Raw genomic sequence first — 26,296 nt, 5'->3', positions numbered from 1 at the left:
CTCACTTGTGCATCTGTTCATCTTTGTTGTTCCTGAGATTTACATTTGGCCACTAGGACGAAAAGAAGGTGATTTCAATACTATAAAGACCCCAAAAGGCAAGCGTGTGTGTGTGTGTGTGTTGAAAAAGCAAGAACGATGGTGTTGCAACATGATAGGTGCCTGACCTTAAGGATAGTGCCAATGAGCAACCAGTTCCACTCTAGGTTTTGCTTATGGTTGAGAATGTGACTGTCTTTCAAGTTCATCATCAACGCTTCCTCTGTATCCTGAACACAGAATTAAAGACAACACTTTAATGTTGGTCTGTCCTTCATGCGAAATTGTAAAAAGCTTATCATAAGCTTTATTTAGCTATCCATCCATTCTCTTAACCGCTTAAAAATAAAACAGCTGAACAGATGGTTGCAACAATGCGGAGGTTTTGGCCTTAATCTTCAATAAACTATTAGTGCTGTTTATTAGAACTCCCTAAAGGTAATCTGATCATTTTTAAAGAGGAACATGTGCAGACCTAGAACATCTATGAACAGGTTACCTTAATGACATAGATGTCCCTTTGGACCCGTGAGTGTGACTCTCTGCGGCTATGTGAGGACACAGACTTGCGGATGATGTGGTCCAGATAGAGGCTGTGCGGTTTAAAACCTTTCTTCTTTCTCTCATGGAAACGCTTCAGATTGTTGACAGCTGCACTTGCCCGACTGAAACAAAATTGAACATCAATCTATATATTAGGATCATGGTTTGAGATGAGCTCACTGTTACAAGAGAGAATCAAAGTGTGAATGCACTCACAGTCGTTTTTCCTGTGGGATGTCAAAGGAGGCTGCCATGTTGATAAGAGTGGGAAGGCAGTGCAGGTGGTGACTGTGGGTATGGGGAAGGATGGTGTTTGCCTAAACACGGGAGACACAGGTAGAGGGAAAAGCCTTGATCAAATATGCTATGCAATAGTGTTTATTATAGAAAGGACATTCTTAAACAGCTTTTATTAGCTTTAGAATGAGTCACAGACACTGCTTTACCATATGTAAAAGCTCGCCCAAGATGATGGTAGCCCTGACAGCAAGCTGATCATCGTTGCTCGTCACCACTTCTACAAGACCCTGAAAAGAGATTAAGCGATAATGGTAATGATAAATATTTGACAATGTAATATTTGACCCCAATACCCAGAATAAAAATAAACTAAAAGCATGAATGAGTTTGACCACAGTCTAGAACGGCATGGTTGTGCATCACTACAATGTATTCCATCCGGCATCCTGCAATTTCTGATGCTAATGTATGTAACAACAAACAAAAAATAAGGATTGACTAATAAGGCCAGCTCAACTAAAATGGCTAACTGTCTTTTGAATGGCATTGAATCTGAGAAAAAAAGTTATAACTTTAGCAACATTGAAGAAAGATCTCCAGCGCTGTTAAAAACAAAATTGATCATGATCAATTTCTGTCTTCTGTGCATAAAAAAAAAAAGGGTGGGCCAGCAGAACACTACAAGTCAATTGTTCCTTGGAGGGACACATTCATACTACTCCCAAGACACTCACCTCAAGCAGCCCACTGGTGATGAAGGCAGAGAGCACAAATGCTAAGTAATTATCCATCAAATCAGGTCTGCTCAACCAAATAGAGAAAAACAAACTTGATGAGTAACATGTCAGCTTTTTATATTTCTGCGGTCTTATATCATTCCTCACCGTGAGCGCGCCCTATGTGGAAGGATAACTTTGGCCTCAGCAGCAACAAACCCATCAGAGAGTCTCCATGTGTCCTGGAACCTAGCTGGGTCTGATAACAATAACACATAGTTAATGGTACTATGAGCAGAATATGGATTTATTTTATCTTTAGGGGGGGAAAGCCTTGTCTCCCCACACCCCTCCTCACCCCCTACAAAAAGTAAGTGTAAAACCTCTAAGGAAGATAAAAGTTATTAGTTACCACCACTTAAAAGAGCCTCAGTGAAGTCTTGGGTCATGATGGGCACAGGGAGTCTGAAGATCTCATATAACACCTCCAACAAGCCTTTCTGTAAAGAAAACGTTGATATAGATTTAAGAAAAACATTTAAAACGGTAAGACAAATAAGGTAACCTTTATTAGTCCCGATGGGGAAACTTGCATCGTTTGGGTAGCAATAACGGATAAGGTAAATAAAGAACATGCATGCAAGGAGGACAACAGGATATGTACCCATTATATATTCTCAAGCACATTAACATAACATACATTCGCATGTACACAGTGCAGAAGGCAGAGTTGACGCAGTGCTTCTTATTGTTGAATTTTCATCAGAAAACACATTCACGCAAGAAGCACACTGAACAAAATAAAAACCTGAAAATAAAAATCTTCCAGTGTTGCTGAAGGAGCTGTGCAGCGCTGTCAATGTGTACTGGAGGGGATGGGTAGGACTGTCCAACATGGTTGACAGCTTAGCCATCATCATGTTAATGCTTAAAATATGCACAGCAACGTTACACTGTTTAATGAATTGCTCCAGAGACTAGAGACAGCCAAAGAATGTAAAGTTCATTTCAGTCAATGAGACAGGAAATGGTGTATCAATTTCCATAAGCAAATATTTGCTAATCTTCCTTGGTCTCCAAATGTAATAGTTGCCTTCCAGCATAAAACCTCACTGTGTACACTATACAGGAATGTCAGCCATTGCACTAAAATCTTTTGCGCTCGTTTTTTTCCCCATTTCATTTTCAACAAATCGTAATGTTTGCGATAATAACACTCACCCTAACTTGCATATTTGGTATGCAAAGTAAACCAATTAAAGATTGGATTCCAGAATTTCCAACCTTGCATAGGTTGATAATCCCTATTGCGAAAAAAGACAAATGAATTTATAAACAACAAGTTTAAAACAGACAAACTGAATTTTAACTCCCACTAAGGCCTTACCAGACCAAGAGCGGAAAGCTGCCACTATGGCCATTCTACTTGATAAGAAGCGCGCCTCTTTGTCCTCTCTGTGAAAATGAAAACACACCCATTAAAAACAGAACACGTGTTCCCCACACATAACATCATTATTATGGGCTTTTCAAAGAGTGTAAAGAAAACTTTTCATTTTCATTCAAGAGCAAACTTGCACAAATACAAACCCGAGAGTTATTGGGAATTATTTGTTTCTCTCAGAAAGATAATCTCTCATAATTAAGCGCAACTGACATCCTCAGGTCAGTCATTACGGAGTCAACACGCCAGATCACAAAGACACTAGACAGAGCCTTCAATGTTTACGGTGGTTACCAAATGTCACAATAGTAACGTTTTGTTTCTTTTTCAAACCAATCACACGCTCACTCACTTGAGTTGCCCTTCAGCCATGTCTGCATTGTGACGATAGTGAAAATCTGTGAAAGGCGCGAGGATTTGCTGGAGGACAGAACACATACAGACACAAAACAAGTGTAAAAGACCATGCACACTTGCTTAGACTCGACCAACTTCATAATTGTTGACTTGTGGAATCTCACTCAAAAATTCCTATTAATCCTCTGGCAGTTTAATTAACCTTTGACTCAAGTCATATGACATCCATGTGGCTGGTGTGACAGTGGTGGTGGGATGCTTTTATCCAAGTTGCCTGTTTAAACAATGAGGCTATAGGGAAACACTGGGAGTAACTAATGAAAGCAACATAGGAAAGAAAGGGCCAAGCTTCGACGGCTAATAATGACACCCACAATCCGGGCTCATTCACTTACTCTAAAGCGTGTGCATGCGGGGGTGTGTGCGCGCGTGTACCTCTAACTCTACATCGATGCGCACGTACTGACGGGTACGTGGGTGGTTGAGAAGATGGAGGATGGTGGTGATTAGAGCTTCATTGATGCGGCTCAGCTGACAGTCAATGACACTCTTCAAGATAGTGCTTAGGCCTCCCCGTTTAGCAACCACCTCCGGGTTTTTCAGGGCTACAGGGAACAACAAAGAAAAAGAGGGAAAACATAGGACAGGTCCTTTAATCGCTGCCAGCCCGCACATTTAACACACATTTCTGACATAAATAGCTGTCATTTATGGTTTATTTAAGGTTTGTCTGCTAACAATTTTCAGGAGGCACCTTTGAATATATTATGATTAGGTGAGTTCATAATACAACCCCAATTCCAATGAAGTTGGGACATTGTGTTAAACATAAATATAAACAGAATACTACGATTTGCAAATCATGTTCAACCTATATTTAATTGAATACACTACAAAGACAAGATATTTAATGTTCAAATTAATAAACTTGATTGTTTTGAGCAAATAATCATTAACTTAGAATTTTATGGCTGCAACACGTTCCAAAAAAACTGGGACAGGGTCATGTTTACCACTGTGTTACATCACCTTTTCTTTTAACAACATTCAATAAACGTTTGGGAACTGAGGAGACTCATTGTTGAACCTTTGTAGGCGGAATTCTTTCCTGTTCTCGCTCGATGTACAGCTTCAGCTGTTGAACAGTCCGGGGTCTCCCTTGTCACAGTTTACGCTTCATAATGCGCCACACATTTTCAATGGGAGACAGGTCTGGACTGCAGGCAGACAAGTCTAGTACCCGCACTCTTTTACTCCGAAGCCACGCTGTTGTAACACGTGCAGAATGTGGTTTGGCATTGTCTTGCTGAAATCAGAAGGGGCGTCCATGAAAAAGACATTGCTTGGATGGCAGCATATGTTACTCCAAAACCTGTATGTACCTTTCAGCATGAATGGTGCCTTCACAGATGTGTAATTTACCCATGCCATTGGCACTAACAGAGCCCCATACCATCACAGATGCTGGCTTTTGAACTTTGCGTCCATAATAGTCCAGATGGTTCTTTTCCTCTTTGGCCCGGATGACACGACGTCCACAATTTCCAAAAACAATTTGAAATGTGGACTCGTCGGACCAGAGAGCACTTTTCCACTTTGCATCGGTCCATCTTAGATGAGCTCGGGCCCAGAGAAGCCGGCGGCGTTTCTGGGTGATGTTGATAAATGGCTTTTGCTTTGCATAGTAGAGTTTCAAGTTGCACTTACGGATGTAGCGCCGAACTGTATTTACTGACATTGGTTAACTGAAGTGTTCCTTAGCCCATGTGATGATATCCTTTACACATTGATGTCGGTTTGTGATGCAATGCCGTCTGAGGGATCGAAGGTCACGGGCATTCAATGTTGGTTTTCAGCCTTGCCTCTTACATGCAGTGATTTCCCCAGATTCTCTGAACCTTTTGATGATATTATGGACCGTACATGATGAAATCCCTAAATTCCTTGCAATTGTACGTTGAGGAACATTGTCCTTAAACTGTTCGACTATTTTCTTGCGCCCCATCTTTGCTTGTGAATGACTGAGCAATTCAGGGAAGCTCCTTTTATACACAATCATGGCAACCACCTGTTCCCAATTAGCCTGTTCACCTGTAGGATGTTCCAAACCGATTTTTGATGACCATTCTTCAACTTTTGTTTTTCTTTTTTACCACCTGTCACAGCTTTTTTGGAACGTGTTGCAGCTATAAAATTAATAAAAGTTAATGATTATTTGCTAAACACAATCAAGTTTATCAGTTTGAACATTAAATAACTTGTCTTTGTAGTATATTCAATTAAATATAGGTTGAACATGAATTGCAAATCATTGTATTCTGTTTTTATTTATGTTTAACATAACGTCCTAACTTCATTGGAATTGGGGTTGCACAAGAACAGCTTCTCACCAAGCTCGCAGACAATTGCGATGGCTGCACGGACCATTCGGTCCCTCTCTTGTAGTCCATCGGTCCCCACAGCGATAATGGAGTTTGCAACAGAGGTGGGGAAAAGCATTGCATTGACAGTGATGATCTACAGATGACAAGAAAAGGATGGCGGTGAATCCAATAAGTCGGACCAAAATCATTGTACATGGTAGCTTTTTAAACATTTTTACAAAATAGTATAGCTATATAAGACAGTCGTGCTAAAAAATACTGGCACCCCTGGGGTGCTAAAATATTTAGCAATAACTGTAAAAAAATGACACATAATACTTTTTTTTATTGATTGTCTAACATTAAATCAGACTAAACCATTCTTGTCTTAGGTTACCAAAATAATTAGTTTTTGCTAAATGCCAGAATAGTGAGAGAATCCTTTTTTAAACAAATATAATAGACTACAGTCATGCTCAAAATTATTGGCCTCCCAGGGGTGCCAATATTTTTTAGCACAACTGTATATAAGAATAACAGTGGTTTGATGTGCTGTCTAGTATTTCAAGGCAGTAATAGCAAAATTAGGTTTGTGTTTTCGGCAGAAGTCAAGGTATACACTCCCCTCCAAAATTATTAAAAGAGTGAAACAATTTATTCATTTGTGCTGTAGACTGAAAACATTTGGGTTTGACAGCAAAACAATTAATATGAGACATTTCTGCATCTGTAGCAAATACACAATTTAGGGTAATACATAACTAAGGCTTAATAACATGATGGTTTGAGCAAAATTATGCTAGCTAGTCTATCACAACATACACGGGGATTCGGCGAAACTGTTTTCCAGGTTTGGTCATGTGACATAGTTGTGATGTTCATTTCGTCCGACAGCAGAGGGGGGTATTGCCCAAAGTGGCGGCTCCCTGATATTGATGAAAATTGATGACCTAATCTCTTTTATTCTTATTCCCCGAATTCAATATTAATCAGCATATCGTGTTTAGACTGGTGTGGCCATATACATATTCTTGAAAAAAAAAAAGGGGCTTTAGTTGCCCTTTAAGGCTGTGACCCACTGACATCTCTGAACTTTTGTATTCACTACTGATGCTTTTTTTTGCCTTTCAGTCATTGTCTCGTTTCATATTCATCTTTTGATGCAACCCAAATGGTTTCAATCTCTAGCAAATATAAAGGAATTGGCCTCACTGTTCTAATACTTTTGGAGGGGATTGTACACCATGAACCAAAGTCGTCGCCTTGGGTCGATAACTCTTTCTTAAGAACAGAGCCTCCCTCTGTGTGTTTGTGTGCAAGTGTGTATTGTGTGGACAAGGTTTACAGTACAGGACTGAAAAAGCTATAAATAGCCTTGACTGCAGAGTTGCGCAGACCATCCACACACTGACTGACTTTGCTGCGAACCCAATGATCTTTGTAATAGTAATATGGCAGAGGAATTTATAGTGGCTGCAAGAGGCACATTCATCCAACAACATGATTAATAAGATAAGAAGAAAAGTGTATCTACCTTTCGGACTAGTCTCAGAGCCTGAGTCCTTTCCCCTTCGTTGCTTTGCTGGATGTCAATGCACCTAAATGAACATGATATCTTTCAGCACAGACAAACAGTAGGAGAAAACATTTATGGTAGAAGAGCATCATGTTTTTTTTTTTTTTTTTTTTTCCCCAGCAGTTTTACCTGGCTATCAAATAGTCCACCTGTAGTTGGAGGACTTTCTGAAGCACAATGGTGTCGCGAATGAGGTAGCGGAGTGCCCGCAACCCAGCAGCACGCACTTCCTTTGCCTCGTTCAGTAATGCTAGTCGCAGACTAAGGGTTACAATGCATTCAAATTAGTTCAAAACGGGAGATAAACAGTAGAAAAACAAATTCATACAATTTAACAATTTCAAATGTTTCATTAAGTACTGAAAAATGTACAATTTCATCACAATTCTAAATTAATCCATCCAATGTAGTACCGTAATTTAGAGTATCTGTGTGATGTCTTTGATACAGCAATTCTCATTCATTGAATATACAGAAACAGCACTTACCAAACAATGATTTCTTCGTATGTAAACCCAAAGATTTCCTCATGATGCCCAACACTGCATAGCAGCTACAACACAAAAGTTTGTTAATACCATGGTACCACTATCCATTTGGCATTCACAAGCCAAATTCACTGCTTAAGTGCATTCCACAAGAAAGTAATGAACACTAAACAGACTGACCTAAACACCTTTTCCAAGGTAGTAGCATTTCTTTGCAACAATTTGCTTTCACTGTTGATGACTGAAATTTCTAATTACATAGGTGAAGAGGCAACATGTCGCAATAGTAATGTTAGTGTATACCACTGTGTTTCAAATGTACTTCGTTAATTGGAAATATGAAACCTGGCAGAACTAAGATCCCACTCAGGATAGTGCAGAGCTTTGGCTAAACCAAAAGAAATCCTAATATGGAGCGACAGCTATTTTCTGAATCTGTCCTTGAGCCATAATGTTGCTTCAAGTTCACACCAAATGTTATCATTTCATCCATTCACATTTTTTAAATTATGTGCCCAGAACTGATACGCCTCCTGTTCCAAGGCACGCCTACGTTCTGCTGCACACTGAGTGAGCAAGGCAGCTGACACGGCTGAACTGGACCACCGCGGAAAAATTGCGGGAGCCGACTTCACCGTACACCAACACATGGAGCACCGCAACCCTGTATCAGGTTTTAAGGCTTCACATACAATATAGTGTACTGTGTGTTTTTTGTTTTTTTTATTGAACCAAAAAACATGGCACAATTGTCAAGGAAGAAACGGCATATCAAACAGAGGAAATGGGCGATTATAAATTTCGGCCACGTCGCTCGGTGTTCCGCAGGCCTAACAGTCATAATTTGCCACTTTCATCAGTTCAACAACTATAAATTCTAATTTACTGCCTGCATTAGATAAAGAAGGCAACCAGGCATACTGGACCACGAGGCATCCAGCAATGTCAGGTCTCCGTCATGGGGTAGCACTAACTAACAAGGTAGGTGGTGAGTGAGTAAGACAGATAGTGACATTGCTCTTTGGATCTCAGCACGAATCTCATAAAGCAGAAGGAGCACCACAGTCTACAAGAGAAACAGGAAGAAAGATGTAGCGGCATCAGATGAGGCATTGAGAAGTGATGAGGAGGAGTTTGTTTTGAAGTAGCTCTGATCTCAGAGCCTAAGCAAGCGGGAGGAGGGGAGAAGAGACCGCAAAAGATATTCTCCTGGGGGATTTGGTCACCCTCACCATCCTCCAACCCTTTTAAGGAATCAGAAGCAACAGAAACACTTGCACGGATATTGAGGATGTCCCCATCTTGTAGTAAATAGGAGAATAAATTACCGGTAGGTCTATGAATCGCAGTCACACAAGTCAGACTCTCACTTGGACTTCAACCCATTACGGTGTCACTGTGAGACATCAGTCACAATATGCCTTCAACTGACACCCATTGAGCCTTTAAAAGAAGCGACTCACTCAATCAACACATATCAGAAAATTTTTTAAAGCAAATATTTTCATGGATTGATCAATTGGTCTGTTCTAGCAATTCAACAAGACATTCCACACGGTCTTCTTTAACTTGGCCCTCCTATTACTGCTAATGTGTTTATCTTAAGAGTAACAGAAATGCTTGAGTATATCTTTGATAAGAAACTGAAATATTAAAACAATAAAAAACGGAGCTACACCAAGAACGATTATCAATAAGTCGGTGCATCGCTAAGCCTCCATTTTAAGAAGTGAGCTAAACTAACTTCTTCCGATTAGACATCCAACAACTAAAAACAAACTAAAAAAAAAAGGATCAACCAGTAGGTCTACACTATTTCACAATAAAATGCATCGTGGTACATGACTTGCTCTATTTGTAGACGTAAAGATGTTTTCAAACAATACCAAAGGATTACAATGTTGCTAGTTAGCTGTAATAACTGGCTAAGTGGAAGTACAGGATCTTTGCAGATGCCCACAGTCTAACCGTGGCTGGCTGGTTGGTCAGTGGTTTTTAATAACAGCACATTCCCTGTGGTGTGAACACTGCTCATAGAAATGGTGAAAACTGTACAATTTAACAATATTACCTTGACAAAGTTGTTCAGGTGGCCAAGTTTTCGCATGTTACTGACTCCATGTGGTTTGGCCACATTTTGAAGAATTTCCCTGAAGTTTTCTGGGGGTTCTGCAGGAAAGAAAAGAAAGAAAAATACAATTAACTATGATACATATAGCGTTAAATACATTGCAGGAAGGAAGTTGGTTTATCTGGTCAAACTAATATTAGGTGTACAGTAAACACAAAGTCTAGACAGGAAAATGTAAACTTGATAGGCGAAGTGTTTTTGTTTTCAGTTCAGTTAACGACTTCATTCTTAGTGTAATGTTGATTAGCTACTGGTAGTTGTTTAGTTACTGTATATGTCAAAAAAATATTCTACAGTAAGAGAGACAAAATGTGTTGTCCTTTCTAAACTGCTTATCTTGTTCAGGGTCACAGAGCTACAACCTTTTCCAGCTGACTTGGGGTACAACATGTTCCCATCTCATCAGCAGTCAATCACAAGGTTGACACAGAATCAGAAACTATTCATACTCACATTCACTCCTCCGAGTAAGTTTTCCATTAAACTAGAGATGCACCAATCCCACTTCTTTCGGAGTACTTAAATTAGCGTATTCGAGGACATATACTATACTTCATGTTATTACGTCTTGCAATTGTGATGAAAATGTTTCATTTTCATCTAACATTGTACAAAAACATGAACTTTTTTGAACAAGTCATTACGACTTGTCATCACAACATTAAACAGAATAAATCCCATTTTACAAAACCAGAATGAATTATCCCAACTGTGATCGTATAGTGTTCTCCTAACTAAAGCATTCCAATACGAATGGTAATCCGCCTTGTATTCCAATGTATAATACTGTACAGAAGGAAATAAAGAAATTCCCTTTCATTGACAAGGTGTACCTTAACACAGCTCACACTAGCATTAGGTGACTGTTAATGGAAACATGTTTGGCAGTTGCACTGAACAACAAGCCACCATTAATTACTTAACTAAAGAGTGAAAAATAAAGTAGAAAAACAAAATACTGCAAAACTGACACAACAATGCATGGAGTTACCTACAACACAGTTTCACCTGCACAACACACAAACAACTGCATGCATGTTTATGACAATAAAGGTGATTCTGCTTCTTCTTAGTTCAGCGGAAAATGTGTTTACTTCTGCAAAATGTCACTTTAAAGGCCACACAGATCACAATTTGGGCTCATAACAATCAACGAAAGCTGTTATGAGCACACGAATACCAAATTATCAAGTATTTTGCATTTTGCATGAATACTTTGCTCTGCTGTCAGTTGTAATCCTTGGCCTTAAGGTACTTTGTCTCCATACTCAAAAAAAACTGACATGGATCCTAAGCGTAAGGCATGGGTGTCAAACTCAAGGCCCCGGGGCCAGATGCGGCCCGCCACATCATTTTATGTGGCCCGCGAAAGCAAATCATGCTCGTCAACTTCCGTGATTTTTGCTAAAGTCTGTACCCAAATGCCAAATTGTCATAATAATAAACAATAATGTTGAGATATTGCATTTTTCTGTAAACCCAAACCCTTCTTCTACAGTAACTTAAACAACACTTGAACTAACTATTATCCTTGTCTTCTGATTTCAAAACAAGTTTAGTATTTGTTGTGTAATGGTAATAATATGTTTTAGTGATTAAACATTTATATGGTTTCACTGTTCTCACGGCCCCCTGAGGGAAATCATAATTAAAATGTGGCCCGAGACAAAAAAAAAAATAAAAAAATAAAGACTTTGACACCCATGTCGTAAGGTATATTCAGGCTGGTGATGTGGTATCAGCGCATCCAGTATCTGAGAATTTTTACAAAATAACAATAATGTACATGGATACCTCATACTGGTATCCCTACATTAAAATAATAAATATCCTCTCGGGCAGTAGGACGAGAGTACCCAGAGAAAACCCACACAAGAACAACTATGCCAAACAATGGCAATCTCCTCTGTGAGTAATGTTATAAAATATCATATTTGAAAAGAGAAGGCCTTAAATGAATCAAATTTCACTCCAGCTGGATGAACCATTCATGATCACTAACAAAAAGTTAATGGGCCTTGGCAAGTTAAAACACATTTTAGAAATGTCAAAAAGATTAGGTGATTGTATGTACTGTACATATTTGAGACTGTATGTGAAAGAAAATAATTAATTGACACAAGTGCACCCAATTCTAGTTCTAAAAAAACATTGATGTAAAGGAACGATTTAAATAAGTTATTAAACGCCATTAGAGAGGTCATACATAGTGCAACAGACCATTTGTCTTGTTTATGATAATCAATTAATATGACAATATCAATAATTCAGTGCCAAATTTAAAACACTCACTAAAATGTGTAAACATGTGTAAACAAAAGTCTCAAATAATTGAGACTTTTCTGGCGACACCCAGAAAAATAAAAAAGCTTCAATGGCATTGCAAGCTCGCTAATTCAAAATTAGAATACAACCGCGATCCTCTGTACAGTGTGACCGACCAGAGTGAATGCAGCAACGATGGGAATCCATCCAAAGAGCCTGTGCATGATCTCGGTCAGAGCGCAGCAACAGATCGTCCCTGCACGCTATGTGATGTTTGCAGGCTACAAAACTGTCAAGCTTCAAGCCCGATTTCACATGGCGGCAACAATTCTGACTGTTTAGTCTAATAACAGGCTGTCCTGCCCACTCGCCAATCCAAACAACAGAGTGTCGTCATGGGTGGTTAGCTGTGGCAGCTAGCTGCCGCGAACTCAGCTAGTTAGTTAGCTCGCGAACGTCTGGTATTAAGATGTGACTTGAAATGATATTACCCTAAAAAGACCGAAACACAAAGCAAGTGGCATCAACAAGGAAATACCAAGTGCCATCTGCTGGCCTGCGCCTTTCGTGTTTACAAATAAATGGAGCCATCCATACTGAACAATAATCGCTTTCAGTGTGATGTGAAGCAGCCTTTGCTCACCTCTGGTTAGATCCAGCGGTACGTTCTCTTCCCCGCTGTCATTCCGACCTGTCAAAAACGCACACAGCGAACATTGAGGGTGGAGACGCCCAGATCCTCAGCTGCCTCGGAAACTCTACATTCGCAAAACACCAACAACGAACACAGCCTTGAGTCGTGTTTTTCATGCTTACCTCGCATCCGAAGACTCCGGATAGGACGGCCGCGGAAGCTGGCCGCCATGTTTCCAAGAACATCCACAACACCGGAAACTTCGTGGTTTCTCGCGAGAAAACAAACAACCGCCCCCGTTGGTGGTTGTCACGACAGAACAACATATCACAGACTTGAGATCAGAAGACCCGGCTTGTTTCCAATTGAAACATCACGGAAACGGCAAAAGCGAATCTGACCTAGTGCCAGTTTATGGTTGCGAAACGGGAACAAAAACAGCCAAGGAAGATATCTTCGTTGCACGTACTTGAATGAGCAGTTCAAATAAAAGTTATTCACTTTAAATAACTCCGCTGAACGGGGCGGTGTTGAGTAAAAACAAAGAAGCCATGAGAGCGGGTTCTGATTTATCATCTTGTGGGCAGCCTCACATTATCTCAATGGCACCCCTGTCCCATCTTAGAAAGTTTGCCAACCATGCACCTGGTGAGTGAAAATTGCTCAGATACAGTAACGTTATAATTCTGGTATGACGGGTAAGTAAACAGTGCTATAATACAGATCATACTTTATTGTATTTATTTGAGTCACATGCACAAAATATCTTCCCAAAATTCCCAGCAATCAAAATATGTCAGCCTTCTTCAAAATATGCCATCGTTCTTCACGTCTGCTTGGCTGCAGTTAAGAACGCATCGATATCCCGTATGGCTTTGGACGTCCTCTGAAGAGCTTCTGCAATGCTGCCTTCACTCACTTTCTCATAAGTGACTCCAGCCAAACCATTTTGTGCACATCCTTTCTCCCTTAACACGTTACTGTTTTCTAAAACAACTGCGCACACAAAGTTAAAGAACACATTTGACCTCATGTAAAGTTGAATCCCATGTAGCTGATATTATGCAGCTTGTGGTCATGTTTATGTATATAATAACTTTGAATTGCTGAAGGATACAGTTGTATCGCTGTATCTTTGCAAGCTCTGCAGCAACCACATCTGACCTGAGATTTATGTGAAGAAACGTCAACAAATCATCAAGTGCGTTCAGAAAATACATCAAAATTGAACTCACCGACTTTCTACTGTCTGTCTATCAATCTCATGCTGTCCCAGAGGAGAAGGATTGGACAGGTTTCCCTCAACCATTGTTGGTTTGAAGAATATATTTTGCTATAAACAAATAAAAATGTGTTCTGACTATGCATATACATATCCATGTAAAAGTCAATCTCCACCTGTAGCAAGCAGCTGGTTGCAGTGGGGAGCCTCAGTTTTTTGGCCCTGTCGTATCTGGCGAGAAGCCTTTAAAAAAAATAAACAGTGTTGAGATGGTAGGTGAGATGTAGAAACAAGTCAACGGGTGTATTGGACTATTGCGGCTTACCTGCTTGCACAAGTCACAACTGAGCAAATAGAGTACAACTGCCCAGGTATGTCTGGTGGAAGGCCACTTACATGATATGTTATCTCTTTGACCTGTGGTGATGAAATATGAATTTGGTTTGAGCATCGAAGCAGAGATCCCATGCAAGTCAATAATGGAAATTTGAGATGGATAAAAAGATGAAAGGCTGACATTTGGCTGCAATGATTGGCACTCGGGCTTATAATGAGTAAAGTACGTGTTGAGAACTCCATTAGATCGGATGACAGACCCATCCCCTGGAGAAACCTCGATGACCGAGACATCTTGATCCAGTATCCTACGCAAGAGACATTCCAGCAGTTGTTATAGCTGACACGAGAATGTCTTTAGGTCATCCTATAAATAAAATTCAGTTAAAATCCAACTGTTGAGTAGGTGTTTACATCTCAATACACTGAGTAACAAGAATGTGATTGTAATGCGTAAGTAAGGTTGAGAGACTGAAAACTATCACTGACAGTGGACAATTCTGCACAGCCCGGAATTGCCAAACAGCATTCATAAACAAATATTACATGTTGAGCGATCAAGTATTACTGCCTTTAACTTTGATCAATGCAATTACATGACACAACAGAGAATTGGCTTGTTTGTTAATATTAGTCATTAGTCCATCTGAAACTACACATTAAACACTTTGGTGAAATTGAATTTGAGAATGTCAGATCTGAATGTAAAGCCGAAGAGTATCATTTTGCCAGGATCAGAACAGGATTACATAAACTAGAACAAATAAAAGAATAACTGAGTAGTCCAGTCAGTGTGCATTTTCATGCACTTCAACGTTGTTTTTCTGCACACCTGTATGTCACCCCTTGGTGCCACATCACTTTCACCAGTTCTGTTGGAGAGACTTGATCTGGGTGGCTTTTGGCGACAAGGTCTTGAAACTTCCAGCTTTAAAGCAAAAAAAAAAAAAAAAAAAAAAAAAAAAGAGGTAAAACAACAACAGAAGTGTACTGAATATGTCAAATTCAAGTGAGCTTTGAAATGAACCTGTGAAAGTGAGGGGATGGGCAGATGAGAGGCAGCGCTTGAGGAAGGAGAAACTTTCTCTCTTCGATACCCAAGTCTGATGGATTTAGAATTTGGTCAGCCTTTGGATGTCTGCTTGGCTCTTCTCCATCACCAGGGTTGGAGAGACGAGCTGCCCAGTGACGGCGAGCCAAGGAGACAGGGTAGCACCAAGGTGCTGCGACTGCAAGACAGGAGTGATGCTGGACAAGTGTGGTAGACTGGTACTTCTCCTCCGGCTGAAAAGACAAGCCCAGTAAAATACCATTCACGGTTCAATGCTGCACTGCTACATCACAAAAACATGAAAATTCATCAAGTGCAGACCGACACCAGAGCCTTTGACATTTATGAATTGTGAAATCAAGGTATAAAAGGATACAAATGTGGGATCCTAATAGCAAAAAGGAAGTGTTCACAATTCCATTTGGCTTGAACTCATTCACTGCCAGCCTTCCCAATTAACATGGATATTTGACTTCTAAAGCCGTAAATGGCAGTGAATGTGTTAATGAAACAAACTGAATAAGAGACGTCACAGTGGAGCCTCCAAAGTTGAGCGCAATCCATTTTGATTTGCAGCTTGACTTCCAAGCAGCGGCGTCGTAAGAAAAGTGGAGCTGATTCGAAGAACCTGTGCCTAACAGGGGCCAGAGAAAATGCTTTGAAGTGGTTACGTCCAAGTGATTTTTTTTTACATGTACAACGTCATTTCAAAACAATGTTCCTATTTCTTTATGTGTGTAGATTTTCAGTCATCCAGGTCATGGTAATCTGCACAGGTTGAATTGAGGTAAATGGACTCTTCATGTTTGTTGAATTTGTTGTGGGGGTTTTGGGGTTGTTTTTTTTTTGCTTTATGAAAAAAAGGAAGACTTGGGCAATTATGCTATTAGGCTAACAAATGGCTTTTCTTGACAATGTAATGTTCAGAATCATATGTATTTGCCAAGTATGTCCCAAAAAAAAAAAAAAAAAAAAACACACAAGGAATTTGTCTCCGGTAGTCGGAGCCGCTCTAGTATGACAACAGACAGTCAATTGACAGAGAACACTTTTGGGACATAAAGACATTGAGAAAAACAGTTACTGAGCAATAAAGGGTTGCTAGTTATCTGGTAATGCCGGTACAATTGTTTTTTTTGGACAATTGTGCAAAAAGATGCAGAGTACTCTAGCACTGAGAGCAGTTTGAATGAGTAATATAGCAATAGTCCTGTCCAATGACCATTATGCAAAGGGACAATCGTTAAGGACATTAAAATGTTTAAAGACATGAGGTTACTCACACATACAGGAGCTCTTTGGCAGCGGTAATAAACCTTACCTTCGCCTCATCAGCGATGACTGGAGCAGAAGATGACTTTTCCCCTCCCGCCTGATGAAGCTCAACGACAGTCAAATGTGTCGAGCTGCTCGCATGCTGCTCTTGACTGTCTGGGATGCGTTCAGGGTCTCTGTTCCAATCTTGTGGCTGCTGTTGGAGATTTTGGCTGAACCTGCAGCCATACTCCACAAAGAACTCTTGGCCCGAGGGTGACAGCGTCACAATAGCGCGTTTGTCCTCTGATTGGATGATGGTCTCACCTCCAGGTCCGAACTCTGCCTCACAGGAGGACCATCTGGGCCACTGCACTTCCAAGTGAATACTAAACAAAGGCTGTGAGGGAGGAAATCTGTTGGACTGGATTCATTGAATGCACGAGAAGACACGAGCAACTGGTACCTGTTTGTGACCAGGAGAAGTGAGTTCCTCTGGCAGATATGGCCGACTGGCGTACTTATTCCTGAATGCCAGTGCAGCGATGATCAACTCCTGCAAGAATGACATCGCTTTAACGGCCCAAACCACACGCTACATACAACAGTTAACATTTTGAAATGGACGCCGTATGTGTTGCGTACTTTATAAGCGCTGATGGTGAACCGTGTCCTCTGTCGCACTCTCACGGGAGTCTGGAGCGGATGTCCAGTGGGGAGCGCAGCTTTCACCAGCACGAACTCGCTACCACACGGCGAAAGTTGGAGCTGCGTGCCGTTTTCGTAGGGAATATCCACAGATTCGTCCTCGTACATTATCATCATCGAGGCGGCCATCGTTAACGCAAAAACACTCCTCCGTTGAGTTCACGCGCACAAAGTCAAAACAGAAGCTGCGGGTGACGTCATCAGAAGTGGACGCCCACACGTTCTGCTTTTGACAGCGTTGACACACACAAACAATGGAATGAACGACACCCTCACTTACAACTATTAAAATCACCACAAAGGTATCGATACTTTCAGAGACTTCACTGTTCCAAATCTTTTTTTGTTTTGAATTACAACGAACGTGTGAGACTGTTGGGGAGCTAACGATTACTACTTCTGGTCATTGTATACTTTAAATTTAGTTCAAAATAAAGAAACAGATAAAACAATAGGTCATGGTGATGTGTTCAACCATTACTACTAAAAATGAAAAATGCATATTTGTATTTACCTGACATTATAAAAAAAATTTTCTTTGCAATAAAACCACGATTCAAACTTTGTCAATGTCAAACATCTTGGTCTCTGTGTATTATACCATTGCCATGTTTTCAACAGATTCAAAATCCAAATAAGTGATTTACAACTCTGGGGGAGGGGGGGGGTTGTGCAAATTATGGAAAGTGACGTCTTAATAATTTGCAGCTGCAAATGTTGAAACTTTGAAGCTGAAAAGTGTACATTGAATATTTTCATGGTTTTAAAAAAAGTACGTGTTAGAAATTCGAATTCAGAACCTGATGGCGCAGACATACTGATTCTATACTTATCTTTCTCTTCATCACATTCCAGAGGGTCTATTGATCGATTGCGTAGTTCTTACCTCCACAAGTGTCAGACGCATTTTAACCCCCCGCCAGTTGGTGGCGATAAAGAGGTGTGGTGCGCGCGCGCGCGCGCGCAAGTCACGACCCCGAAGAAGAATTGTGAAGGCTCGCTCTGTTCTGGATCGGAATCATCACAGCGAGCCACCGCCGTTGTTGTTGTTGTTATTAATTGGCCGGTTGTGCAGCTTGCCAAGAAACGTCCACCTTGCCATGAATACACTGTCAACTTGCCCATTGTCTGTAGACATACCAGAGCTGCAATGAAGGTGCCTTTTCACACAAGCCTCGTTGAATTGTCAGCTGGGTTTGCTTTGTAGATGGTTGCTAGCATGCAGCTAACATTAGCAATGGAAGCCGAGCTTCTGGTGTCGGTGGCAGCGTTGTCCTAATGTTAACCTTTGCGAATGTAGTGTTGCTTACACGGTATTATCTTGTCAGTGACACTAAAGCGTGTCTTGTCACTGTCATTAACGTCACTTGTTTTTTTTTTTTGATGTGAATGTTAAATATTGAAATGATATTGATTTGCTTGTACTAGCACTGCGTATTTGTTCCTGTGTTGTTCTGTTCTTTGAGCAAACGCTTAATAGTAATAGGGACACACAGATGTGGTCGACTGGTTCGATGGTTTGCCTCACAGTTCTGAGGACCAGGGTTCAATCCCCGGCCCTGCCTGTGTGGAGTTTGCATGTTCTCCCCGTGCCTGGGTGGGGTTTCTCCGGGCACTCCGGTTTCCTCCCACATCCCAAAAACATGCATGGTAGGTGAATTGAAAACTCTAAATTGCCCGTAGGTATGAATGTGTGTGCGAATGGTAGGCTCCAGCACTACCGCGACCCTTATGAGGATAAGCGGCTCAGAAAATGGGATGAATGCATGGATGGATGGACATAGATGTAGAGAGGCATAGCTGAACTGAAAGTTGTTCCTGTTGAATGTCAGGCAGGGGCTTCGTCGGTGTGGGCTTCATGCTGCGGTCTGCTGAATGAAGTGATGGGTACAGGAGCCGTCAGAGGTCAGCAGCCAGCTTTTGGGGCCGGTGCTGGGCCCTTCAGGTTCGCCCCCAGTGCCGGATACTCCACATACCCGCCCGCTAGCTCAGGGTGTCCCAGCCTTGTGTGCAAGTCCTGCGGTCTGGCCTTCTCGGTCTTCAGGAGGAAGGTACAGAATGTGCTACGCTCGGTGCTTGCTTGGTTATTGGTTGTTCGGGTGTGAAGGGCAAAGTATGCAATGCATACATGACACACGGTAAAAGGCAGTATTTCCGTGACACTTTGTCATTCGTTGCATGCCCAACTCCATTTTAAGTTGTTCATCAAGCAAATGACTGACCATAAGGGATAGGTGTAACGCAAATTTGTATAATGTCCACTAAGCCTTTATTTTTCAAATAATTTTTAGCCTGGGGTGTTAATCAGAATAAACGATCATGCTCATAATTGTGTCAGTCTTAAAGCCGTAGCTCAGTGTTTGCCATTTTTTACAAGTACCACCTTTTAGCGCTCCAAGTAGGCTGCCACCATAATGACAACACGTTTGCATATTCCTAAAAAGTATCTTTCATATTATTATAAGCCACTGTGATGTTATATGCAGTTTTTATACATTAACACTGTGCTCAAACAGCAAATGAAAAGAACTGCATTGACCACTCACTTAACTGCACTTAAATGATTCAGTTCAAATGTATTTCACATTAACGTTAAAAATTGTAGCCAAATAAATGTTTGGACACTAACAGTTCTAACAGATCACATGCCAATGTGTTGTGCTTAAAAGTTGAGTACAACTGAACCTTACCCAAAAAATTGAGCCGCTGTAACATGATGCACAATTTGTACATGAATTCAGTGATATTTTTCAGTACCACTACGGGGAGCCCTTGCGCCACGAGTGGCACTCGTATCACACTTTATGAGAACCACTGCCTTAGGTTTTAATAAGACAAAATCATTATGACAATTCAAAGTGTTTTGTTTCAAGCCGGGGTTGGAAATGGGCTAAAAAAAAAAAAAAAAAAAATCTATTTCTTTTACACCAGAAAGCAGACGGATTTATTTCAAATTGGAAGCACTGTGCGGTCTCAGTGGATTAGTGAAACAGATGCTGAAGTTTGCTCCCTTTCTACGCGCCCCCCATCATCTCAGTGCTCCTGTCCGTGCATGGCAGAGGGCGTCGTTCTGTCAGGATCCTCGAGCTCGTCTCACTCGCAGTGCCTGTTGCATCCCAGTTCAAGCATGTATTACTTTTTGATCTTTGTCACGTAAAAGCAACGTGCATCCTGCTGTGTCTGTGCATAGAGAGCTCGAGCAGACGATCTGCTTTCTCCGGGGCTCATTAAATCCCTCTTTCCCCTGCAATTTTTGTTCTTTTCTCCAAATTCAGTCTTTCTGTGAGGCAACTTGTAAACGTGACTAAATGCCTCGCATGTCTAATTCCCAACGCATTGTTTTCCCTTCTCTATTTGCCCTTCAGCACATTTGCAGTGACTGCAAGAAGAGCTTCTGCTCTCTGTGTTCCGTGCCTCTGGAGAATGTGCGCATATGTGCCACGTGCCATCTGCTGAAGGCAACAGCCTTCCATCGTCCGCGCCTCATGCATCTAAGGGTCAGGGACCTCCGGCAGTACTTGTTGCTCCACAACGTCCCTACCGACACTTGCAGGGAAAAAGAAGACCTGGTGGACCTGGTGCTCTGTCACCAGGGCAGCGAGGAGGAGGAGGAAGAAGAGGAGGAGCCTGACACGAGTAGCCTCCACTCACGTTCCATGTATACTCTAGCACCTTCGACCACACAGTCTGCCTCACAGCTGTCCCAACTCGCTGCCTCTCAGGGGGAACCTCTCAGCACCAGTGATAGTTCTGATAGCAACCAGGTCAGTGCGCGAATCCCTTTTTGCTATCTTCGCTTCGGAATCATTCGCTCATTCCCTTTCCCGAATCACTGTACTGTATACGCATCTTTATACACTGCAGGGGACTGTATGGTTCAATCATCAGTTAAATGAAAAATATTTTTCGAGGACTACTCAGGCGGACCGTTATGTCCTTGCTATCACACAGTTACAACACACAGAATCAGCACCAGCCGGTTGACCTTTGGGAATCCATTTCGAAGAGATAAATACACTTAGAACAGCCCGACCGAGGATAAGCGCAAGTCGACGGATGGATGGATGATTGTATTTTGCAAAATTGATACAAACAAAGAAAAAACACTTTGTCCATCTACTTATGAAAGAAGATATTTTCATGCCAGAACTTGAATGAATTGTCTCGTTCCGAAAACCCAACAATACCTCGGAAATGGAAAATCATATTTCTGTATTTCTTTCCTAGTGACCATTGGTTGCTAACTACTTTTCAAGATGCATAGTGGGATAGCTTGAGGGCGCCAAATAGGGGATAACTTATATCCACCACACATTTTTACAGCACTACTTCACAAATGGTGAACTCGCTGTATAGTGGCTACTAAGTGATTCTGAACACAGCCAAAAACCTTTGTAAATGCCCGCCTCACACCGAGCGACGCTCCCTAACTTATCGAGAAACGGCGTTTTTGAGGATCCACATGTACAGTACTGTCTTTTCTTTTTTTTTTTAATGAAGTTTTTTATTGAACCTCAAACAACATATCGCGACTGTCGCAGAAGAAGCGGATGGCCCTGCCCGCTGTAGTTACGTACATTTAAAAAAAAAAAAAAAAAAACAGAAGTCGAGGAAATGGGCAAGTAGAAAAGGAGGGAATGTAGATGTTTGAATTGCAATGGGCAATGAATGGCGTCGGTCGCAACGATAGCCCCATTCATTGAATGCACTTCTGCATTTTGGCGACAGACACTTTGCTTTTTAGCCACAGGTATATATGAAATTCTAAATATAGTTAAATATTATTGTAAAACCCAATAATCATGTGTCTGGGCACCTATGCCATTTCCACAGTGTGGCAGAGGACTCTCTAAAATTCTTATCCGCATCTGTATTTGTTCTAATGTTTAATGGGTTCTTGCTAGACACATCCTGTTCTAAATATAGAATTGAAGTTCCAACCTTATTGTTCCCCCTGGTGTGAGACAGCTAAAAAGGTGTGACGATAAGAAGCTCTGAGCTGACAGGATCCATTAAAATCTGTGGAGTGCTTTGGGACCACTAAGTCTTTTTATAAAAGGAGGGAGGGAGCCCTTGCTTGTACTGGTTGAGAATGACTAATCCAGCTCGTCAGGAGGCTGGCTGCTTTCTTGCACGTACTGAAGAGGAATGTCATCTTTTTGTCATCTGATGCAGGACTTTGGTGATGCCACATCAGTGTCGCTCCTCCACCTAGACCCCAGTGAAAATACACCTGAGGTAATCCGAGTGCTACTCTCTTTGTAAACATCTCGATAAGTGCAGTTCCAAGTATTTGAACTGCTATTGCAACAAATCACAAGAGAGGAATGGTTCGCTGTAAATACAAAAGATAGAACTTGGCAATGGAGGATTTTTACCGGTCGACTAATGCGCGTCGTGCTGCTATAGACGAGCCCTCAGACGCAGCGCCTGCTCCGAGCGTCTCTCTCGGACATCTCCGACGTGAGCGACATCGAGGGCCTCTCTGTCAGACAGTTGAAGGAGATCCTGGCCAGGAACTTTGTCAACTATTCCGGGTGCTGCGAGAAGTGGGAGCTGGTGGAGCGAGTCAGCAGACTCTACCGAGAGACCGAGGAGAACAGGAAATCATGTGGGTATTCATTTGGCTGCTCAGAATGAAACTCGTTTTCTCCAAACATGGACTGTAATTAGATTTGGCTGAGAATGGAATGCAAAAAGGGACGCTTTACCATCGGAGTGAGCCGGCCCAGGGCTCCATGGGGCCCTAAGCATGGATCGTTTGTAAACCTGTTATAAAGTCATTGCAACTCAACGCTGCGCCGGTCTGTCGGTGTTGTTTTCGGTTATCCTGTTATCAGCCTGACATGGTGTCTAGTGTTTAAAAAAACAAAACAAAGTGGGATAACGACAATGCACAACGCTTTTACTGGAAAAGTGTCATCTGGTTTATGATTTTCGCTTTCAACAAATCAGCAACGTGCTAAAATACTTTGTGTTGCAAGAACAACAATAAAATTGCTTAGATAAGAATAACTTTAAATTGATAAAAACTTGTTGTTAGATCACAAAATGTCAAGCAAAGACTTAGTGAGGTAACAAAGGTACCTTAAATAGGGGGAAGTTTTTTTAAATGTATTTTTTAAAAGCTGAATAATAAGGCCTTAAAACTGTAGAAGTATGCGCAAGATTTATTGGGAAAATAAAACAACTAAACTACTCCCCAAACATCTAGTGTAGGCTCTGTTGAGTGTTACTTTCTTCTTAGTGGTCGCGGGGCCATAAGCAGGTGCTTCCAGTCGTTTGCTTATGCCATCATGGCTTATATTCAATATTCTTGACAGCAACCCAAGCCACGACTTCAGCCTCATGACTTTTGCGGTCCTTACACAATCACTTTGTGATCATAATGTAGCTTCTGTTTATATTCTCTCCCATGCCATGTTCCACATGTGGCCGCATGAATCAAATACTTACTAGTAGCCGACAGTATTTGATTGAATTCTTTTTCTGGGCTGTCGCGGTTGCTCTTCTATTGGTGGTAGAGGCATCTGACTCATTTTCTTTCTTTATTTCTTGCAGTGGAAAATGTGAGCAGTACTGTAACCAAAGGTAAGCACGTAATGTGTATTTTTATCTTGTCGATGCGTGCACTCTGCTTTTAACCACGGATACAGTATTGTATGTTTACACCCTGTGCACCTATCACGGGTGTTTTTCTAAATGATGCTCAAATTTCTCCCACACTAAAGCGGTGGCCTTCCCCGCTCCTATCTGCAATGGGGCCATTGGAGGTAAGGTCGTCTCGGAAACATCCTGTAAGCAGCATCTATTGTGTTCATCGTCGTCATTATCGAACCCACTGTTGCGTATTCTCACAGCATCCCGCTTCATGAAATTCCTGCATGTGGTTCCTCCTAGTAGAATGTCATTTACTGTGACCGTGTTTGCTTTTCTTGGATAAAGCATTTTTTTGGTTTTGTTGCACAAGAAGGCAAATCTTATTTGTCCTACCACATTGAATCCACAATGAAACATTTGTCAACTTGTTCGTTTTAACACGACTCATTGTGTAGTGTGTGTCTATTGCCTAGCTACAGTCTTTACTGCACAGTTGTCACAGAAACAGCAACATTTATCAAGTCTTGACAGATCAACTCAATGAGGGTTTCAATTCCAACTGCATTGTTTAACATAGCCAGCAGAGGGCAACTCCACTCTTGTAATCTGCTGCATCTTTGTAACGTGTTTTTCTGTAATGTTCTTGTCATTTCCAATTTGTTACCGCCAACCAATGTACAAAACCAATTCCTGTTTCAAAAGCTAAACAACGCATTTGTTTCTTGTCTTCCTGTTGTGTTTGCAGATGGTGAGAAAGGTCCGCCGATGTTCCTTGACGAGAACCTGTGCAGGATCTGCATGGACGCTGTGATCGACTGCGTTCTGCTGGAGTGCGGCCACATGGTGACGTGCACCAAGTGCGGCAAGAGGATGAGCGAGTGCCCCATCTGCAGGCAGTACGTCGTGAGGGCTGTGCACGTCTTCAAGTCCTAATGCAACCTCACCTTCGAGACCGCAGCTTAGCACTCAGACGGTACTTTAATTCAATCATGCAAATCACATCCACTGAATCCCCTTTTGTGCATGTTTGTAGTTTGTGGTTCCCCATTTTTACATGAGTTGCACATTCGGAAGTAGGTTTTTGTTCTTCCAGGAAGCGCAATTCTCACTTGAATCATTCCTGATATGAACATATCTCCTACTGTATCTGTTTTACAACCAAAAGAATGTTGAATGTGGGTGCACTCAACTCCCTCAAATCTGCCTATAAATTGTAGCCAGCCTTGTGTAGATCGAGCACCTCCTTACACAACTGCTGCAAGTGACTACATACGGTATCGTAGTAGCACCAAGGATGCACACACTTGACAAGAAGGTGCGCAGATGGTGCCAAACAACGGGTGACACTTCATGCTCCTCACCCTTCGCATTCTTTCAGTCCTAGTGGACGGGTTTGTGACTATTGAGCGGGCAGATGCACTCGCTCATCAGTTCATGAGCATTGGAGATGGCCGAGAGGGGATGTTTACTAATTCTTCAACACTTCGTGTCGTCGTGTAGGCCACTAACCAGATGAATGCACGTCGAGTAGGGCGATTAGACGTCACGTTAGATGTTGGTGATGGGCAATGAGGATTTGTTTTAGAAAGGTATTTTAGTACACACTTTTGTCAAAATGCGTAACATTGACATTAACATAAGGTCTGCCGTCGCCTGTGTCTCAGCACTTGAGACAAATATCGGTGCTAGTCATCTTGGCATCTTCACTATATTCGAGTCAAACTGTGGATATAACTCTGGATGTTCATTTTGGTTTTGTTGTTCACTGTCACAAGTGAAATGAAGTGTCTTTTTTTTCTCAAGTAGGATCAATGAACTCAACTATTCAAAGTAATTCTACTTGTTAATAGATGGGTATACAGAAATGACTTGCTCATGTACATTTGCATATATATATATATATATATATATATATATTTTCCATTTGGTTTAACTTGTGTAAAGTAAAATATTTTGAATTTCCCTTGGATTGAAATTGTTTACTATTGTTTTTTTTCTGAAGTTAATTGGTTTTGTCGCGCTTGCATATTTTTTTTTTATCTGACATCCTACCTAGCTGCAGCTCCTCAAACATTTTGCTTTATTTTCTCCCAATGCTGCTCATCGTATCAGTCTCTGAACCTTACCTGCACAAATGGCAAGATTGCAAGATTGCTGCTATTACAGGAAAGACCTTTCCTTCAAACATTGCAAAGCAGGACACACTTTTCCTTTACTGGGAAAGTATTGTGGGAAATGTTTTGTCTTTGGGACTTGAACATTTTATTTTAATAAAGAAAGTGTGTGTGTACTTGCAGTTTCGTCAAAGTATCAACTATTAGTTCATGAT

General features: G+C 41.3%; 3 protein-coding genes across 9 annotated transcripts in view; 1 reads left to right on the top strand and 2 right to left on the bottom strand.

Moving 5' to 3' along the window:
- Window positions 1-13,119, bottom strand: part of LOC133399688 (rapamycin-insensitive companion of mTOR-like) — a 30,213-nt gene extending 17,094 nt beyond the window's left edge. For all 3 annotated transcript variants that reach the window (XM_061671415.1, XM_061671413.1, XM_061671414.1), the window contains exons 1-19: window positions 12,979-13,119; window positions 12,806-12,853; window positions 9,838-9,935; window positions 7,767-7,831; window positions 7,408-7,539; window positions 7,237-7,300; window positions 5,730-5,856; window positions 3,775-3,944; window positions 3,335-3,402; window positions 2,926-2,993; window positions 2,760-2,842; window positions 1,951-2,038; window positions 1,707-1,797; window positions 1,557-1,623; window positions 1,029-1,109; window positions 799-899; window positions 539-704; window positions 168-269; window positions 6-52 (exon numbers count right to left, since the gene is read on the bottom strand). In XM_061671415.1, the coding sequence (XP_061527399.1) occupies window positions 6-52; window positions 168-269; window positions 539-704; window positions 799-899; window positions 1,029-1,109; window positions 1,557-1,623; window positions 1,707-1,797; window positions 1,951-2,038; window positions 2,760-2,842; window positions 2,926-2,993; window positions 3,335-3,402; window positions 3,775-3,944; window positions 5,730-5,856; window positions 7,237-7,300; window positions 7,408-7,539; window positions 7,767-7,831; window positions 9,838-9,935; window positions 12,806-12,853; window positions 12,979-13,027 (1,715 nt within the window). In that variant the 5' untranslated portion in view covers window positions 13,028-13,119. The remainder of the gene's footprint in view (window positions 1-5; window positions 53-167; window positions 270-538; window positions 705-798; window positions 900-1,028; window positions 1,110-1,556; window positions 1,624-1,706; window positions 1,798-1,950; window positions 2,039-2,759; window positions 2,843-2,925; window positions 2,994-3,334; window positions 3,403-3,774; window positions 3,945-5,729; window positions 5,857-7,236; window positions 7,301-7,407; window positions 7,540-7,766; window positions 7,832-9,837; window positions 9,936-12,805; window positions 12,854-12,978) is intronic.
- Window positions 13,120-13,516: 397 nt separating this feature from the next.
- c3h5orf34 (chromosome 3 C5orf34 homolog) lies at window positions 13,517-17,545 on the bottom strand. 3 transcript variants are annotated; one of them, XM_061671416.1, is made up of 11 exons: window positions 17,305-17,545; window positions 17,126-17,215; window positions 16,727-17,059; window positions 15,382-15,638; window positions 15,187-15,282; window positions 14,536-14,662; window positions 14,344-14,435; window positions 14,195-14,261; window positions 14,032-14,129; window positions 13,914-13,960; window positions 13,517-13,792 (listed from the first exon to the last, which is right to left on the bottom strand). In XM_061671416.1, the coding sequence occupies exons 1-11, from the start codon at window positions 17,494-17,496 to the stop codon at window positions 13,623-13,625; spliced, it is 1,569 nt and encodes a 522-aa protein (XP_061527400.1). In that variant the 5' UTR covers window positions 17,497-17,545; the 3' UTR covers window positions 13,517-13,622. The 3 variants fall into 3 exon arrangements, with proteins under 3 accessions (XP_061527400.1, XP_061527403.1, XP_061527402.1); XM_061671419.1 differs by lacking the exon at window positions 14,032-14,129 and having other exon boundaries at window positions 13,682-13,792; XM_061671418.1 differs by lacking the exon at window positions 14,032-14,129 and having other exon boundaries at window positions 13,707-13,960.
- Window positions 17,546-18,368: 823 nt separating this feature from the next.
- LOC133399686 (E3 ubiquitin-protein ligase RNF34-like) lies at window positions 18,369-26,257 on the top strand. 3 transcript variants are annotated; one of them, XM_061671408.1, is made up of 8 exons: window positions 18,369-18,523; window positions 19,200-19,418; window positions 20,733-21,131; window positions 22,543-22,605; window positions 22,777-22,978; window positions 23,929-23,958; window positions 24,099-24,140; window positions 24,713-26,257. In XM_061671408.1, the coding sequence occupies exons 1-8, from the start codon at window positions 18,518-18,520 to the stop codon at window positions 24,898-24,900; spliced, it is 1,149 nt and encodes a 382-aa protein (XP_061527392.1). In that variant the 5' UTR covers window positions 18,369-18,517; the 3' UTR covers window positions 24,901-26,257. The 3 variants fall into 3 exon arrangements, with proteins under 3 accessions (XP_061527392.1, XP_061527394.1, XP_061527393.1); XM_061671410.1 differs by lacking the exon at window positions 19,200-19,418; XM_061671409.1 differs by lacking the exon at window positions 24,099-24,140.
- The last annotated feature ends 39 nt before the right edge of the window (window positions 26,258-26,296 follow it).

Source organism: Phycodurus eques, chromosome 3, assembly GCF_024500275.1.
Source record: "Phycodurus eques isolate BA_2022a chromosome 3, UOR_Pequ_1.1, whole genome shotgun sequence".
In the NCBI taxonomy this organism is placed as follows: Eukaryota; Metazoa; Chordata; class Actinopteri; order Syngnathiformes; family Syngnathidae; genus Phycodurus; species Phycodurus eques.
The sequence above is the reverse complement of the archived record's forward strand: the minus strand, read 5'-3'. Positions and strand labels throughout refer to the sequence as shown.

Bases quoted from the DNA above. Each gene is read 5' to 3' on its own strand.
- c3h5orf34 (XM_061671416.1), bottom strand. From the start codon at position 17,496: ATGGCCGCCTCGATGATGATAATGTACGAGGACGAATCTGTGGATATT. The intron at 15,639-16,726 runs GTAAGGTTTATT...TTGTCTTTTCAG, and splicing joins TCATCGCTGATGAGGCGAAG to CCGGAGGAGAAGTACCAGTC. The intron at 14,130-14,194 runs GTGGAGATTGAC...ATTTGTTTATAG, and splicing joins CAACCAGCTGCTTGCTACAG to CAAAATATATTCTTCAAACC.
- LOC133399686 (XM_061671408.1), top strand. The intron at 21,132-22,542 runs GTCAGTGCGCGA...CATCTGATGCAG, and splicing joins ATAGTTCTGATAGCAACCAG to GACTTTGGTGATGCCACATC. The intron at 23,959-24,098 runs GTAAGCACGTAA...CCCACACTAAAG, and splicing joins GAGCAGTACTGTAACCAAAG to CGGTGGCCTTCCCCGCTCCT.